At 40.0% G+C, this 19,065-nt stretch overlaps 1 protein-coding gene across 1 annotated transcript; it reads left to right on the top strand.

The window, feature by feature from the left end:
- Window positions 1-275: 275 nt before the first annotated feature.
- Window positions 276-16,292, top strand: NEUROD6 (neuronal differentiation 6). Its single transcript, XM_082472071.1, has 2 exons — window positions 276-12,563; window positions 13,855-16,292. Exon 2 carries the CDS (start codon window positions 13,876-13,878, stop codon window positions 14,887-14,889), a length of 1,014 nt encoding a protein of 337 aa, XP_082328197.1. The 5' UTR covers window positions 276-12,563; window positions 13,855-13,875; the 3' UTR covers window positions 14,890-16,292.
- Window positions 16,293-19,065: the final 2,773 nt, after the last annotated feature.

The raw sequence follows: 19,065 nt of genomic DNA, 5'->3' as shown, positions 1-19,065 counted from the left end.
TCAGAAAGAGAAAGACAAATACCATATGATATCACTTAAATGTGGAATTTCAAATACGACAGAAAAGAACATGTCTGTGAAACAGAAACAGATTCACAGACATAGAGAATAGACTTGTGGTTGCCAAGTCTGAGGGGATGTAGGGAGGGAAGGATTGGGAGTTTGAGATTAGCAGATGTGCACTATTATATATAGAATGGACAAACAACAAGGTCCTACTGTATAGCACAGGGAACTACATTTGATATTCCATAATAGACCATAAAGGAAAAGAATATATATATATATATATATATATATATATATATATATATATATATATATATATATATCTGAATCACTTTGCTGTACAGCAGAAATTAACACAACATTGTAAATCAACTATACTCTAGCTCTAACTAAACCTACCCCAGTCACAAAGGGAGACTGTAAAACACTTGAGATAAAAGAGAAAGCTGGATTTCACCCTGCAATGTACAACTCATCACAGAAGCCAGTAAGAGCAAAAAAGGAAAGGAAAGTAAATCAGTGAGGCAGGTTCACAATACCCATCACACTCATCATAAATAAAAGCATATTGGCCCTTGCCAGGATACTATGTGTAGCCCATCAGAAATTTCAGTTCTGCAAGATACTCCAGGAAGAAAGGAAGTCACTCATAGTGGTCTAACAAATTTGGGACATGCTCCCCTGCTCTTGGAAAGTCATAATGTGATTGGGCATATGGAAGAAATCAAGAGAGCCCACTTGAAAGAAAATACCTTAGACCATGCAACTCTTTTCATTGCGATTCCCATTAACAGTCTACAGAGCATTCTTTGGAAAACACTTTATTAGTGCATAGCATGTTAATCAGAAAGTGTATTTTACGAGGAAAAAGCAACTTGGGGTTCCAAGAATAAAGGAAGCATATAGAGTTGCCAGGTAAAATATAGGACGCCCAGTTAAATCTGAATTTCAGAAAGACAATGAATACTTTTTAGTATGTTTGTCCCATACATAAATATGTCTGAAATTCAAATTCAACTAGGTGTCCTGCATTTTTATTTGCTAAATCTGGCAGTCTTAGTAGTATACCCATTGTGCTATGTCCTCCAACCAGGTGTATTTCATATGGAGAGTGGGTGGCTTATGAAAACTGGAAGTTGAAGGAAATAAAAGAGGCAGACACTTCTAAAAGGTATTCCTAAGGTCCTTGTAGGTTAGTGGGTAACTCCCAAAGCACAGAGATTCTCAACCATGTGGAGGTTTAAAAAGTGCTGTTGGCAAGGCCCTATCTCCAATGACAGGTGGATAGGTCGATTTATCCATTAAGCACAGTACACAAGAATAAAAAATATAAACATATATATGTTTATATATATTATTGTATATATAAACATATATATAATTATTCATATAATAATACAACCCATCTTGGATTATACTTCTTATATAGCAACACAATCACCAAGTATAATCACCAAAGTCTCCTGAGGAATAGTTAAAAACCAAGTTCTCAAAGACCTCACAAGTTACATTTCAAAATTTCCTTTTCAATCTACTCTTTCCTATTGTAGAAAAATTATCATTCTTCCAGGTAAGAATGTTAATTTCATCCACATTTCCAATGGGCTATTATGTTTTTATTGCCATCACTACCAAAAATGTCTAGGATCATTTCAAACCTGAAAGAGACAGACTTCTTCTATGGAGTCGTATAAATCAGGGGTCCCCAACCCCCGGGCCATGGACTGGTATCAGTCCGAGGCCTGTTAGGAACCGGGCCGCACAGCAGGAGGTGAGCCGTGGGCGAGCAAGCAAAGTTTCACCTGCCGCTCCCCATCGCTCCCCATCACTCGCATTGCCGCCTGAACCATCCCCCCCCCGCCCCGACTCCGTCCATGGAAAAATTGTCTTCCACGAAACCGGTCCCTGGTGCCAAAAAGGTTGGGGACCACTGTTATAAATGACTCTTACCCCCCACTACTTTAGGGATGTGTCTACATGAGTCTAAATGCCCCTAAAGACCAGGAGTCTTTTAAGGACAGGCACCGTGTTCTATTGGTTTATCATGCTAGACATTCAATAATCGCAGCTGTTAAGTACATGCCATCTTTAGGTGTCCTGTCTGGTCTTTAATTCCAAATATGTAATATATTCACTTACTTCTGTTTCATTTTCTCCACTGATTCTCTCTCAGCCCCCTCCCAACATGGATTGTTTGTAGGAGACATGCTAATCTGGAAGGATTTTTGCTTTGGAGAAGAGGATCGTTATTAATATCGTGGATTTCCCATTCCTTATCAGTCCACCAAACGTATGCGCTGCCTCAGCAGCCAAGTAACCAGCAGGGCCAGATGGAGCATGACGGAGGACGGTCCCTTCCATTCTTTTTTATATCAATATCTCCCAAAAAAAGTAACGGGGAAAAGTAGAGCTGGCGTACTGCAAGTTATCATCGCCACTAACAAGCCAAACTTACATCCTGTGAATGGTAGAAAATCCAGCCTGGGGAATGCTTAATCTTTGAATCAAAGGGATAATGATATATTTCCTGCAGAAAATGACACTGGCCAATAAGAGAATTCAAAGCCATGTGCCACAGTCTTAGACTGGATCTTGTACCAGTATTGGTGGCCAAAATGAACTGCAAACTGCTTAGTGAAATAGTTACTCTAGCTTTTGAAAGAAATAATTAGCACTGCAGCAGCCTTTTTGGATTAAAAAAAAAATAGGAAGGAGATATCTGGGTTCAATCTTCACACGTAGGCTGAATAAAATTACTGATCATTTTTGCCACCTTAGAGCCTCATGCTTTCCAAAGGAGTTTTTCCTGCTTAAGGAATTATATAATCTACCATTTAACTTATAGTATGTGAGGCATGAAGCTCTCTGTCACTGACTTATTACCTCATTGCTTAGCCATGGCGTTAATGAAGAAAAGATTACAGCTTTGATTGACAGATGGGCCTCATTGCTCTAAGGTGAGCAGCCAAATGTGCTATGACTACAATTGATCGATTCAATTCTACTATCAATATTGATTGAGTCCCTACTAAGTACAAATCAGCGTGTTGTGTGACGTAGGGACCGCAAAACAGAATGAAACAAACAGAAATCCGAGACAGTTTTTGTCCTCACGATCTAGCTGGGGAGACAGATGCATTCACAAATAGCTCCACTACAAAGTAAATTATGCTACACACAATAATAGAACCACAAAGTGTAGTGGGAAATCAGAGGAGAAAGATTAATTCCAACCCATGAGGATGTGAATGGATCGCTATGAATTTATTACCACCCCAGGAACAACAACTTACCACATATGTTATAATAACAGTGGGTTCGGATTGCTATTTTAAAACACAAATGAAAAATATACTGTAATTAGATGAGATTTGCCAGCCAAACAGAGCAAACCAACCAGAAGTCTAAAATACAAAAAGACAAATAATGATTTGGGCTTTTTCATTTTGCGTAGGATTAGTTTGCTGCTTATTCTATTGATATAGGTGTAAACAATGATTTTTTTTTAGTGTGATCTAGGGGTTATAAGTTCTACCTGCATATGGCAGATCTCGGGACAAATACACGTGGTATCTGGGGGGTGATTGGATTGTGCCTGTGTGTGTTTGAATCCGTGGCATTAGCAAAGTTAGCCTTTTAATCTAATGCTTTAGTTTCCAAAGTCATCTCATGGCCTTATATCTGCAAGCATGTAAACATTAGGACTAAAAACGCTTTCAGTCTGTTTATCGTCTGGGTTTGTAGTGTATTCCTTCCATCAAAGCCACTAAGAAATTCTAAAGTAGGTGGAGACAAAGTGCAAAGTCTTCAATGTTTCTATAGGAAAGAAATGGAGTATTCATAGCAGAGAAGCTCAAGTCCCTTAAACATTTGCAGCCTGGCTCAACCTTCCCTCAGATGGTATTTGTCTTTAACATTTTGCTATATTTCCTGGCCCAAGGAGCTAAATTTGTAAGCAAAAGGATATAACATTTTCAAAATAATTGATTTCATTGACAACATAATATGTGCTCTCCACCTATAACCCGAATGCTTGGAAAACCAGAGGACATTGCCATAGACGTGAGCCTTTCCTTCACAAAGAGCTGAGGAATTATTTCACATAAATGCCTTATTTTTAACCTCCCCCTATTTTTATTTTAAAATAATCCAGCAAATAATAATGCAAGGCTTACTATGTGCCAGCTAATATTATAGCCATGTACATCCAACAACCTGTGAGATAAGAATATATTTATCCCCATTTGACGGATGGAAAACCTGAAGCATAGGACCTTACTCAGAGTCAACCAGCAAGAAAGTGTTAGAACCAGGGGTTCTGGTTCCCGATACCACATACCGATCTGCTTATGTACTTATGCTTTAGCTACTATACTGGTCTGCTTATGTATATAATCCTCTCAGCTGTTGTAAGAATTATATAGCATATGCAGAAAAGCTGGTACAAAGAAAGTATTAAAATATTAGTCAATATTAACATGATTAAATGTTAGTCAATAATTTAGCCTTCATGTTTTAAAACTTAAAATCAACTAAAGTACTCTTTAAGTGCAAGTATTCTGAAATATGTCCTTGGTAAACCTTCTGCATAATCTTAAATTTGCACTATCTTCCTAAAGGATATTACATAAACAAAGCAAATATTCATTTGTTTGATACTCTATGCCATAGTCTGCCCCTCATGCATCTCAATGTTTTAAGTTTGTTAGTTTCATTTCCTAAACAGGATTCTTGAGTCATTGAAGGAGAGGATTGTATCTTCTACTGTCTTTCTCCAGTATCACAGTGGCTTGTCGCATAGGAATCACTCAATAAATACTTGTAGATTGGTAACAGACTCCATAGCTTTGGGATAATGTTATTGATCTTGTGTAATGATCTTAGAAAATGTATGACTATCATGTAGGTAATTACTAAAGATTAACTCTTTCTAAATGTCCTATTCCGAATTCCTCTTAAAATTACACATGCAGAATACATGTATGCATTTCTGTTGGATATATACCTAGGAATGGACTACACCTAACGTATATATGTTTACTAAATTATCTGTATTAGGATAACACTACTTATAATAGCCCCAAACTGGAAATTATCCAAACACCTGTCAACAACAGAATGGAGAAACAAATTATGATATAGTCATACAATTGAATATTATACAGCAATGAGAATGAACATTCTACAGTTACGTGCAACAACATGGATAAACTGCACAAACAAAATGCTGAGATAAAGAAATCAGATCCCCCAAAAGTATATACTGAATGATTCCATTTATATAATATACAAAATGAACAAAACCAAGCAATGCTGTTAGAATTCAGGATAGTGCTCTCTCTTGGGGAAAAGTGTTGGGTATCTGGAAGGGGCAGGAAGGAGGCTTCTGGTAATGTTCTGTTTCTTGATCACAATCTTATTACACAGATGTGTTCAATTTGTCAAAATTAATTGAGCTGTGTACTTATTGTCATGTGTGCTTTTCAGTCTTTATTATATTTCAAATGAAAATAATTCTCCAAATACTTGCAAACTCAAATGTTTTCTTCATTCCCTACCAACAAACTCTCTTATCATAGTAAGCTCACTCTGCTTTTAATTAGAATATTGTGGACATATTTTGTGTGTTAATTCAACTCTAACTTCCTTGAGAGGTGGGGCTCTTTGTTGTTTATCTTTATTTCTCCTAATAATATCTAGAGTGGTAACACACAAATGTAAGTGTTTTGTTGAAGGAATGAAAAAGAATGAAAGAATAAATGAACAACTCAACCCTCAACTACTCCAGACAAACAGAAGCTCAGTCATGATGACTGTAATCATTGTTATAGGATTATGTCATACATGGCAGTCTACTGATCTACCTGTCTATGCACATGGCTCTAAAAGACAAATGTATAGTAAAAACCCTTAAGTCACCAGATATATTAATAGGATAATTCTTCATTTTGTGAATAGATTCATGGTTCAGTTTTTCTACTTCATCTAATATTTATTATTTATTCAGGATTTATTTTGTACTAGAAACAGTTCTAGGCAGTTCATTGACATTTGATCATTTAATACTTAAATCAGTAAAGTGTGAGTTATTAAGAAACTAGGATTTGGATTCAGACAGACTTATGTCCAAATCGTGATTCTCCCACTTAAAAACTGAGCAGTTGTGGGTACGTTAATTCTCTGAGCCGTGTAGTTTCATGGAGTCTACAACGGAGATAGTCACGTCTACCTTATTGCAAGGTTCCCATGAGACAATGTACAGTTGACCCTTGAACAACACAGTTGGAATTGCATGGGTACACTTACAAAGTTTTTCAATAGTAAATATCATAGTACTACACCATCCACCGTTGATTGAACCCAAGGATGCGGAACCATGGATATGAAGGAATTGTGTGTGTGGAAGGCCAACTATAAGTTATACATGGACTTTCGACTGTGAAGAGGGTTGGTACCCCTATCACCCACCCCCAAATTATTCAAGGGTCAACTGTAAATGAGGCATTTAGCCTGGTGCTTGGCGGATTACACGTGAAAGAGTACTGTTCATTATCATCAGGACCAGAGGTTAAGGAACTTTCCCACATCTAATTCACGCCCATCCATCAGTAAGTTCTGCTGACTGTATCTCCAAAATATATTTCCAGGCCTCCTCTCTCCATTTCCATTACCACCACTCTAATCCAGGCCACAGCCAGGCCCCTCTTGTTCTGTCCACTCTCACAGGCTTTGTAAATCTCTCCCTGTTTCTTCTTTTCTTCTCTCCAAAGCATCCAGAATGATCCTTTCAAACCTTAAATTGCCTTAAACCCTCAATGTCTTTCTTTGAAATAAATTCCAAATACTTCACCAATTCACAATCTCATATGGTCTGGTCCTTACTCTCACTGTGCTCTGACCCTTCTGGTCCTCCCAGAACGTTAGACATTCCACATGTACTCTTGCTTCTGTTGCTCTTCCTTCACAACTCAGCATAAAAGATGACTCAGAAAAAGGTTCCCATGTAATCCAGTAGATCTTCCCATGATTCTCTGTAGCCAGCAACATGTAAATTTCACATTTCTATGTTTACCTGTTCATTGCCTGCCCACCGTTTAGACTGTAAACTTCCCAACAATTTTGCCATGGCTGTTCTACACGCCATTGAATAGCCACCACTAACTCAGTGCCTGGAACAAATATCTTCATTCAACAAGTATGTACTTATGGCCTTTCATGAGCAGGCACTAGAACTGCAGATTAATACACACATTAAATAAGTACATGTATTGTGTTAGCAAGTGATAATCCCTACTGAGAAAAGCAAAACTGGTGGAAGGTGGATAGAGAGGGATAGATGGGGGTAGGGGTACAGTGTAAACTAGGGTGGTCAAAGGGGACCTCCCTGACAGGAGCATTTGAGCAGAGACGAAGAATGTGAGAATAAACCATGGAAGGGGATTCCAAGTAGGACTAAGTGCAACTATCCTGAGGTAGGAGCGTGCCTGAGAGTGTGAGGAAGAGCCGAGGGCCAGTGCGGCTGGAGCTGAGTGAGTGAAGGGGAGAGTGGTAGAAGGTGAGATCAGAAAGGCCAGAGGAAGCCTCTGGGCCTCTGTTAAGTTTAGGTTTTGACTGAGGGAGAGGGGAAGCCATTGAAGGTTTCCGAGCATAGAGGAACACAATCTGATTCATGTTTTAACCAGATGCTCAGGATGCTGAATTGAGGACTGTGTACGGAATGTAAGGAGCCAAGAGTGAAAGCCCAGGTGCCATTTAGGCCAGGTGAAAGATGAAGGCAGATTGGACCAGGGTAGGAGTAGTGGAATTGCCAGAAAGTGGTCAGATCCTGGATATAGTTTTAAGATAGTACTGAGAGAATTTGCAGACATTTGGTTCTAGTGTGTGAAAAAGCGGAGTCAAGAATTACTCCAAAAGAGATATTCAGTAAACCTTTGTTGAATGGATGAATAAATGAATGAATGAATGAATGAATGAATGACACATAGCTATTAAACAGCAGGATGAGACTTAAAGCAAGGTTAGTTGGTCATCAAAATTCTTGTTGTGATTCTCAACTTTTTAAGAATCTGAGAGAAAGCCTTTCTTTAGAAAAATGTACGTATGTACATATATGCCAAATTTGTACATAATCTTAGGAAGCTCCAGAACCTCTTAAAATCCATCCAGGAATCCCCTGTGTGAAGAGAGCCTGCATGTCATCATACAAGCAACTAATATAAAACTTGATTTTCAAGATGCGGTTTGCATAAACTTTTGCCAAAAAAAATCTCCTTATAAAGTACCCACTCCAATCTTACAAAATGGATTCATGTAACCGGAAAAAGACAAACTGCACTTCTGTTTTCTATGTTTATAAGTAACGATTACAACACTGGAATATAGTAATAATTTTGAATTCAGCAGCATAAAAAATAGTAATCAGTGACAATAAATCATTCTTAATATTTGTAAAAGCCTAAAGGAAACTACATTTTCTTACAGTAAGATCACAAAAGTTAATAAAACACCATTTCTTTACTAATGGCTGGAAGTATAATAACTCAGTCCAATAATACTGGTTTTCTCATACTGGTAGAAGTTTTCACTGGCAGATTCAGGTGACCTTATTTGATAACAAATTAGAAAATGAATCTAATAAATGTGGTTTGGTGAGTAAAATAAAAAGTATGCTTCACGGAAGAAAAATGAGAAAGGTATTTCTGGAAAGGACTGCAGTGCTGTTTTGTCCAAAGACTAAAGTCAAAGACTGAATGTTGCAGCGTTTTGTGAGTGGCATAAACAACCATATATTTTAAAATTGCATAATAATAGTACAATTCACTCTAGTCTTCACTCTGAAAGAAATCTAAAAAACAATCCAAATGTTGCTTTATTTCCAGATTATCTATTTAGTCTAAGTAAGCCTCGTGTAATACACATAAACAAAATATTAAGACATCTAGTTTAAATTATATTTTTAAGCCCTCTAAAGTTTCAAGGGGAATAAGGTTGTTTTGTGTTTTGTCTTACAAGTTAAATACCTTTATTTAAACCCCAAGGGCTGTTTTCCAAAGTGGGATGCTCTGCCACAGCCATAAAACTCTTTCAAGGCAATGCGGATCACAGAGTGAAAACTCTAGGGATTAACACTGGGCTGGTTCACAGGCTTCCAGGCTGCCCTGAAGCATTTGTCTAAAAGCTTTAAAAAAAAAAAAAAAAAAAAAGGCAATAGAGAAAATTGTCCAAAATCTATCTCAGGAAGTACCCTACTTCTGGGGAAAAAAACTCTGGTCCTGAGATTTTGCTGCCTGATCCTGCCCAGGTCTATATTCTACTGCCTTATACCCTTGGAGAGCTGAGAAAAATGCCTGTCATGTTCCAAACTGATCTCTTAAGTAATGAGGGGATTGTGAAAAAGAGAGTCAACAGAATTCCCATTTGCTAAGACACAGGTACCAACTGGATGACCTAAAAATAACAACACTTGAGTCTTAATTTAGACTTTACGCCTCTGTTGCCTTGCAACTGAGTCGAATTGTACCTAAATTTTCTCTGGGTCATTTTTATAAGTGAAATATGAACATTCACCCAGTGAAAGCAAGACAGAGACAGGCAGATAGACATTGGGCAATTTTAAAAAATCTATTAAAAAATGTCATGGCCTCAGAAGCAAAGAACATATCAGTTCAATTAATATTAAATTGAGTTATAGATGTAAACTTTGGTGTGCAGTGGATTGCCGTAAAATGAGAAATGGTGATGATACACTCCCTATACTCCGAGTATTTGTCTATAACTCACAATGTATTTCTGTTTGGAGTACTGGTGTTAACATGCTTTCTTAGCAGAGAGTAGAACAGCCGTTATGGTGTATGTTATGAATGCATATTAACAGCACAGACATTTGCATATCTGGAACTACAGTAGAAAATGCATAACGAAATTTCTTTTGAAAGACTATTGTACAAACACACTGAATCCTTGCTAAATCTTGACATAACAACTTTTTGTTTCCTCCCTTTAAAAAAAAAAAACTAAGACATTCAAACAATAGATTAATACTCAGAAAACCTCAGCACAGATTCTATACCCCCCCCTCGCCACATCACTACCACCACCAAAGGGTTTTATTTCATGTTCAAAGGCAGAAATAGAACAGCCCCAAATGTTTTCATGGAAAAGCTGTTTCTCATTTGTCTGCACATCGCAAAGATAAAATATAAAATCTATCCTTGGGATGAGCTACATCGGTGATAATTTTCTACTAATGTGTCACTTTATCTGTTCCTTGGATTTTGATTTTCATGTCTGTGATGCCTCTAATACAATGCAGCTCCTGGAGACTTTGCAAGTTTAGAATATGGTGCAATATGCAACATTCATGACAGGGCTGGCTGCTTTGAGGCTTGTGACTCTGATACTCATGCTCCTTTACATTTAAAAAGTAAACCATTCGTGAGAACAAACAAAATTCTGCACCTGGTCTTCCTATAGATATTCTCTGTGCTGATATAAAAAGTGTGTGTAGTTTTTGAACCAAAAGCTATATGAAATACACTTAATGCACCCATTACCAGGACTATCCCCTTAAACAACAAATTTGAAATGCCTTTGGTGTGTCTGATTTTTTAAAAAACATGAGCTAGGCCAACCTACCCCCCTATTTTAAGTTATGAGTTTATAGCCTTATTTTTATTTTAAATTTGCATTTTTTTACCAGACCATTGAGAGAAAAAAAATGACCCTCCTTTACTTAGCATGATTCTTCTTTTTGCCAACTTCCCCATCTTTTCTCGAACAGTCCAGGCAAAGTCAGGTAACTTTGTGGGGAGACGGAAATGAGTGGGGTATGACAGGAGAAAAATTGCATTTAGCTTGAGTCCCCCGATGCCAATTTGGAACCAAAGTGCATTAAAGCAGCAGAATTTTAAACCTTTCAAAACTGGGATTTATAAGGGGAATGCTAACACAGATTCAACAGTTACAACTCTGCCAGGGATTACTTTAATACCAAAAGCATACTGTCTCACTTTATAGAAGGAGATTACTCAGTTGTCAAACAACAAAGGTTGTGTTTGTCTATTTTTAAACTTTTATTTTTTTTAAAGCGCCCTTTTAACTTTAGTGACAGGCAATCCTGAAATAAAATGTCCTTTTATTTCATGGGTAGGGGGCTGGTGGTGGCAGGGGAGCAGAGAAAAGGAGAAGAAGGCGAGGTTTGCCTTTGGCTTCACAGTTCGTTTTATCTGTAAGGCTTTGCCAGCTTTGCTTAACTGTTTGTACCCTGCTTTTGTTAAGAAACCAAAAGGGAAAAGTGGAAGAAAAAGATAAATATGAAATAAATCTGACAGAGAAAAACAACTGGACACTGATACAGGGATGAGAAGATATTTAAAATAATTTTGATCTAGAGGGGGAAAAATGTGAGGGGATGATTTTTAGGAGAAAGAAAAAAATCTGAAAGCTCCAAAAAATAGGAAAGCTAACCTTTGACTAAAATACTCAGCAAAATGCTAGGGAAAGACAAAAACCTAAGTGATAATTTTTATGTTCATTGTATATGATATGAAATGAAATGAGAAGGAACAGGCCAGTGAAGGCTGTAAAGAGAGGGCAATAAGAGAGTGAAGTTGTGACTTTGGGTAGAGGACATAAGAATGTAGTTTGAAATCTTTCACAGTGGACTTGCAGTTGTCTCTGCATTTTACACAGATATACAAAGAATCTCTCTGAAAAGTTGTTGAAAGATACCAGCAAGTGTAGAAAGGGGAGCATCTGAGGATGTCTTTCACAGACCCCAGATGGAGAAACTGTTCTTTTATTCCAAATTCTTAAGAAGCACAGAAGTCTTACATGTCAATAAGAGAACACACAGACACACACCCATAAGTTACATGCCATGAAAGGAAATAAGGAGACCTTTGTTGATCCCTGTTCGCTTACACAAATCTTGGTTTGGTTAAGCATCTCAAGACCATTTTCCTGATTTCAGCTCCTTTTCACGGCTTTCTTTCCCTGGGTACCCAGGTGCACAAATGGGATGGTGATCTTTACAAAACATCAACAACAACAACAACAAAAAACCTCTCGCTCACACAAAAGCCCACCTTGTAAATGAAGGGAATATTAACGACTACCTAATAGTTGCACCGTTGGCAGGGCGAAACTGAACACTAACACAGCTCTTTCTACAGACTGCCAGTGAAGCCGAAGCAGCTCGAGGAGAAACGCACCTACTGTATGTGAAAGGCTGGTGCAGATTTTTTTCCTATCAGTCTAACCTTCTGTGTTGATGCATGAATGCTGGTACCCACTTACAGGGATGCCAGATGATCAGTGCAGAATGAAGGTCCCAAGAGAGAGGATCACATGGTTCTCTCTGCCCTGTGACGTCACTAGCAGATGGCATGGGTACCAGCTCTGGCAGTTGGCATCAATGTCACTTTTTAGAGATCAATGAGATAGTGCAGATACACACAGATCTAGAGACTCCAGGAGACGATGCGACACTCAGCCTGAAAAGATGTGGAAGATCCAAAATGAAAACTGATTATTGAATGAAATTAAAACCTAAGGTAATATAAATAAAGATATACTTCAATTGATGCTGGCTTTGCATGCAAGTATTTAAAGATACAGTGTCACTGTCTTATAGTATTTATATGGTCTTTTGTCATCTATAACTTCTTATCATATTTCATTCTTATGATGTAATTATCACATACTTTCACGGCTATTATGTAACTGCAAGTATGTGGACATTATTAAGAGTTTGTGTGTGTGTGTGTGTGTTTGTGTGTGTGTGTGTGTTGAGGGAGCTGGAGATTGTTAAATTAAAAAGTCTCTGTTTTAACATGCCTAGTTGTTTGAAGACTTTAGATGAAAATACTTGCTGCTTCGCCAAACGAAAGCCAAAATTGCATTTGAAACACAAATTATTTTCCCCTTTCATTCGGGATTCTGAATACACGTGCACAATTGCAGTCAGAATCCTTGGACCGTTCCTGTCAGATATTAGCTAGAGGGAGACTTCTGTGGCTCGTAGAACAAAAACACTACGAGAGTGTTTTTTGTCAGGATGATTTGAACAGCAGTAAACAGACAATTACACTGAGAAAAATTTAAAACAGAAAAGCAGTCTCAATATTTTTCTTGACTTAAAATAATGCCAGTGATTTTTAAAATTTATTTATAGAGTTTATCCCAAATTAGCCTAATCCTCCCCCTCGCTTCTTTTGGTGAAGGTTGGGAAAAGAGTGCTCTTTTACATGTTTCTTTACGGATCAGAAAGAAAGCAGTTTTTAAATTGGCTCTGATTAATCTTTTCTTCAAATTGGTGTATTTCAACAGCCACTTATCTAAATTCGCAGTTATATAATACAGCAAATAAAGTTAAGGCTTATTTTCTTTCTAAAAAATAAATCTCCACAAATTTTTCAGCTAATGGAGAGGTAGCATTTCTTATTTTAAAAACTGGTGCCTCTTCTCATTTTGCACTCAGGGGAATTGGAATTAATGAAATTCTGCATTGCTATGTCATGTTTTGCATTTGTTTGAATTTCACTGCCCTTTTCGTGTATTAAAAATCAGTTTAAAATCAAAGAGAAATGGAGGTGGTGGTGGTATTACAATAAATACTTCCTGTTTTATTTTCTTTTGATAATTTGGTATAAATTAATCCTATTGCATGTGTCATTGTTTTCTTTAATAATTACTAGGCTGCACAAACTCAAAAATTTTATTTAATATAAAAATCAGTCTTTTTCTCATGTTTTTGTATTCTTATGATTAAGTCATTGAATATGCTTTAAGTGTATAAACTTTAAAAATGAAAACACTTTAAATATTGTGCTGGCATTTTTTCAGGTAATTTAAGATTAGAGAACCATGTTAACACTACCGTTTGATGAGTCAGTTGTAATGCCAGAATCCCAGATGTGCAGAAAGTTTTCTAGAGAATGCGAGGACCAGAAGCAAATTAAGAAACCAGAAAGCTTTTCCAAACAGATTGTCCTTCGAGGAAAGAGCATCAAAAGGGCCCCTGGAGAAGAGACTGAGAAAGAAGAAGAGGAGGAAGACAGGGAAGAGGAAGATGAAAATGGGTTGCCCAGAAGGAGGGGTCTTAGGAAAAAAAAGACGACCAAGCTCCGACTGGAGAGGGTCAAGTTCAGGAGACAGGAAGCTAACGCGCGCGAGAGGAACAGGATGCACGGCCTCAACGACGCCCTGGACAATTTAAGAAAAGTGGTCCCCTGTTATTCTAAAACCCAAAAACTGTCCAAAATAGAAACTTTACGACTGGCCAAAAACTACATCTGGGCACTTTCTGAAATTCTGAGAATCGGCAAGAGACCTGATCTGCTCACGTTCGTCCAAAACTTATGCAAAGGTCTTTCCCAGCCAACCACAAACTTGGTGGCAGGCTGCTTGCAGCTCAATGCCAGGAGTTTCCTGATGGGTCAGGGTGGGGAGGCGGCACACCACACAAGGTCACCCTACTCTACCTTCTACCCGCCCTACCACAGCCCTGAGCTCACCCCTCCCCCAGGGCATGGAACTCTTGATAATTCCAAGTCCATGAAACCCTACAATTATTGCAGTGCGTATGAATCCTTCTATGAAAGCACTTCCCCTGAGTGTGCCAGCCCTCAGTTTGAGGGTCCCTTAAGTCCTCCCCCAATTAACTATAATGGGATATTTTCCCTGAAGCAAGAAGAAACCTTGGACTATGGCAAAAATTACAATTACGGCATGCATTACTGTGCAGTGCCACCCAGGGGTCCCCTTGGGCAGGGTGCCATGTTCAGGTTGCCCACCGACAGCCACTTCCCTTACGACTTACATCTGCGCAGCCAATCTCTCACCATGCAAGATGAATTAAATGCAGTTTTTCATAATTAATGAGGAAAATGAAAATAAACAGTGGTCATTCACCTCCCCCTTCTAATTAAGACAAAGCAGATGCTTGTGGGCTGAGTAATAGGCACAACTCTAGCTAAGGTGTTTACTAGTTTCTGGAGTGTGTTTCAACTATTGTGAGAATTTTCTATGTAATAATAAATCTCTTTTCCTATGAGAACTTCTTTTCCTTTCCTTTTGTCTGTAAAGCACTGTGATTCTGTTTCTACTGGAAGGATATTTTTTTCATGTTTTATTTTCTTTTAAATTCACTTAATTTGTTTGAACAAGGTGTCTAAGAATATACTGTTGAATAAAGACATGCACACAGCATAATTCAGTGTCTACTTCAGTTGTACAGTAATTATAAAAATGCATGTTATTAAAAATCAAATGAATAAAATGATGTGTTTATAATTATTAGGAATTTATATACAATGTATCTCTGAAAAATTGAACATTTTAAATATCGAGAATAACACTAAGCTGACAATGATATTGGAAGATGCATTTGAGGGTGTACAACAGTATAAAAAGCTATGCAATTTTCTTTTTATTAAGGACGAGTCTAAATGCATTCGATCGGTAACCATTCCTCTTCAAGGATTTGCAGATGGGGCAACATGATATTTGGGTAGGTGGTGTCATAATTTTGGAATAATTATATCAATCCTAAAGAAAAAATTTTCAGCACTTGTTTTGTATTGTTCAGAAATTATCTGTACAGGTTTGTTATCACAATGTATAATTGTGGTTTTCCACCCACATTTTTAAAGCAATTAAACATAGATATTTCCACTCGTAAAGGACATCTATTAGCTGTGATATTTTTGCATGATACTTATTATTTCCTGGTACACAGCTGGTTTCTGTCTCCAACACTCCCTTCTCCCCATTTCAGACATAGTTCTGGATTTCAAAACCGGGCGAGATAAAACAAATTTCTTAAACAAAATGGCCAAAGTGCTTACAAGAATTTTTTTTTTTTTTTTTTTTTAAGTATCTTAAATGAAAGAAGAGGCGCCCATGGGGGTTAAACATCCTGGGGAAACAATGATAAATCCTGGTAACCTTCAGCTCGCGCCGAAATTCGGTGGCAAATTTCCAGCAAACACCAGAGTGGATGTTAAAACTGGAAGGTTTTACTCTGTGCCGTTTAAATAAGTCTGGCCGATTAGAGGCTAAATTCTGTGTGAGTATAAGTTTAAACCCTACTTGAATAGCGCAAAGGAGCTCACCCTCTTAAGCAGAACTGAGACCCTTCTAAAATAAAAATCAAGGTGGCAGTGACCTCACTCCAGATGCCCTCGTGCGCAGGTTGCCTCCAGGGGGAAGATGGGGACAGCTGCGAAGGCTGGTGAGGCCAGGAGAAATGGGTCCACCGATGGCGGGACCGCGCGGTGCTGGGTGGGCCGAGGCAGGGGGTCCGCGCTCCACGGCTGCGCCCACGCTGCCCACTTGCGCGCCCCGCGGGCATCGACTGAGCGGGCGCAGGCCCGACGGCGCCTCGCGGAGGGCGCGGGGAGGAGGTGGAGGCGGCTTCCCGTCGCCTGCAGTCAGCCGGGCTCAGGGACACGGGCTGCACTGCCCGGGTCCCGCCCGCAGTGGGCGCCCTGGGGCCCGGGGGCCGCGGTTCTTGCTCCGGCCTTGCAGGCCGGGGAAGACACTTCACCGCGCGGGGAGCGGGCGCGCCCGGCAGACCCTGCCCCGAACTGGGGAGGAGGCGACCTCTTGGTGGCCAGGCCCCGAGGGGCGGGAAAGGGGTCGCCCCATCACCCGTGCTGCCTGCCACGATGGGGTACGCGCGGCGGCGCCAGCTTCAGTTTGCCCAAGTTCGGCTAAGAGCTGCGCCGTCCTGCCCCTCCGCGCCTGGCGGGGCTTCTTGAGCCGAGGCCGAGAGACTCAGCGTCCCCCGTCCCTCAGCTCCCTCTGCCTTAAGCGCCCGGCCCTGTGGCGCGCGCGGCCGCCGCGCTCCGAGGTGCAAGGGTGCCAGCAGCTCATGGCGCGGGACTCGGTGGGTGACGGACGCGCCCTTCTAAGCGGGTGTGTTAACACCTGCCCGTTCACACCCCGCGAGGGCCGGGGCGAAGGAGTCGGGAAGGAGGAGGCAGTGTGCCCTCCAGGGATAGAGAGAAGTCTGCCTTAGGTAGAGAGCCGCCTGTCCCCTGTCTGTCGCCGACGAGGGAGTGACTCGTGGTTGCTTCGTCGAATCCGCGCACAACACCTGCCCTCCCTGGGATTGTGTCCAGGATTGCCCAGCCTCGTTAAGGCCCTCACCCTGTCTGAGCAAAGAGCTCACCCTGTCTGAGCAAAGAGCATGAAAGTGAGGAAGCATCTGGAACTAGAAGAATCTGTTGTGTTTGGTTTTAAAAAAAAAGAAAAGAAAATTAAGGCAGTTCTGTTTGGTCATTAGCAGAATGGGTGCGGTGTTCCCACACCCTTGCTCCAAGGTGATCCACACTGCGCCTGCTCAGTGTCTTGCTGGTCCAGACAATCTTTGAACACCGCATAGTCTTTCGAGGGTCACAAACTCATATTGGAACTAGAGATTGCAACAGGAGCTGCATTCTCCTGTCTCCCTTCTGGCAATATGGGAGAGCTGCGAAGAAAAGCAGCTGGCTGAATGTCTGGGGAAGAAGCAAACGTTCAGAAGAAGCATCTCATCTCAGAGCTTTGTTTGTAAGGAATTCAAGCAAGAGTGGGATTTTTAGGCATAGACCCTAGAGATAATGAAATTTCTTCCATAATTTGGATGCACAAATCTGATGTGTGCTCTCTCCTTCAGTGGACTGATAGAATCAGGGTGTGTGGGACTGATCCCTGTGGCTTAATTATCCTTCAGATCCCACTGATGACCTCTGGCATGGGAATCACCCAGCTGCCACCTTTACACTCACTAAGGACAGAGTGTCAGTTCTCTTCCCCAACAGGGCCCTCCCTGTTCCTGGTTGACTGCAGCCCTGAGAAATCATATGAACTGTTCATTCATATACCAACATCACAGATGCAATGCATTACAGAATCCTACCTCTTAAGGTATCACTCCAATGGAAGAGGAAATAGTATAGAATAGAGAGTGCAATTGAGGATCAGGAAGGCTTGGAGTCGGACAGATTTGGGTCAAAATCTGCCTCACTGCTAACCTCTTATTGCAGCCTCAGTGAGATAGTACACAGCACCCAGAAGGCTTGAGGTCAGGACACCTTAACTCCTTGCTCTCTTCCTGACCCCATGCTTCCTTTACCTCCCAGCATGAGAGGATGAGAGGTATTTCTATTTTCTGAACCCTTTTAATAATTAATGTCTTTCAAATTGATTAAGCATCTCTTCTTTTGAGCTGAGTTATGTGAATCTCATATTTAATCTCAGGATTAGTGTGTGTGTGTGTGTGTACATATATATATTATGTAAGTGGCCTCAACAAAATAAAGATGTATTTCACGCTCATTTAAAAGAAGTGGTAGATAAAGTAGGACTTGTATGTTTGTCCAAAGGCACCAGAGGCCTAGGTTCCTTCTACCTTTCTATTCCTCTAACCTTAATATGGGGCTTCCATTCTCAAGTTCACCTCATGGCCCAAGATGGCTGCTGGAGTTCTAGCCATTGTGTCCTCATTCCAATGAAGAAGAAGGAAAGGGAATGGCAAAAGAATGTCCCACCCACCTGATCAGACCCCTTTAGAGAATATTTATGAAAGCCCCACCCCATGACTTATACTTACATCTCACTGACCACTTCTAGATTTCAGAGAAGCTGTAAAATATATCCTTTTTATCAGAGTATATTGCCACCTGGAATAAATTCAGGTCCTGAATAAGAAAGAGGGAGAAAATGGATGTTGGTTAGGCACCTAGCAATCTCTGCCGTGCCTCTCCTTCTAAACTCTGAAGCCTCAAGAGCTTTGGCCTCACCTTATACACTGTGAGGACCACTTCAGCAGTCTGCCTTGCACATCATAGGTGTTCAATATAGTTTTAAATTATTTTAAAATTCCTCATAACAGTTCTGGAGGGAAACGTTCTAGGGCATGTCTTCCATCTGTGTGCTCATGAGATACACTGCATATCAAACTTCAACCGGACCATTTCTGCAGTACAACCATCCTTCACTGACGCCCCTCAAGGGGTTGTCTTGATCACACTGATCTTTGTCTCCTCACACTGCAATGCTTCTGGCCTC

The sequence above is a fragment of the Balaenoptera physalus genome (genome assembly GCF_965194825.1).
Source record: "Balaenoptera physalus genome assembly, chromosome: 8".
Lineage (NCBI taxonomy): Eukaryota > Metazoa > Chordata > Mammalia > Artiodactyla > Balaenopteridae > Balaenoptera > Balaenoptera physalus.
This window is presented reverse-complemented; position numbering and strand designations above follow the sequence as displayed.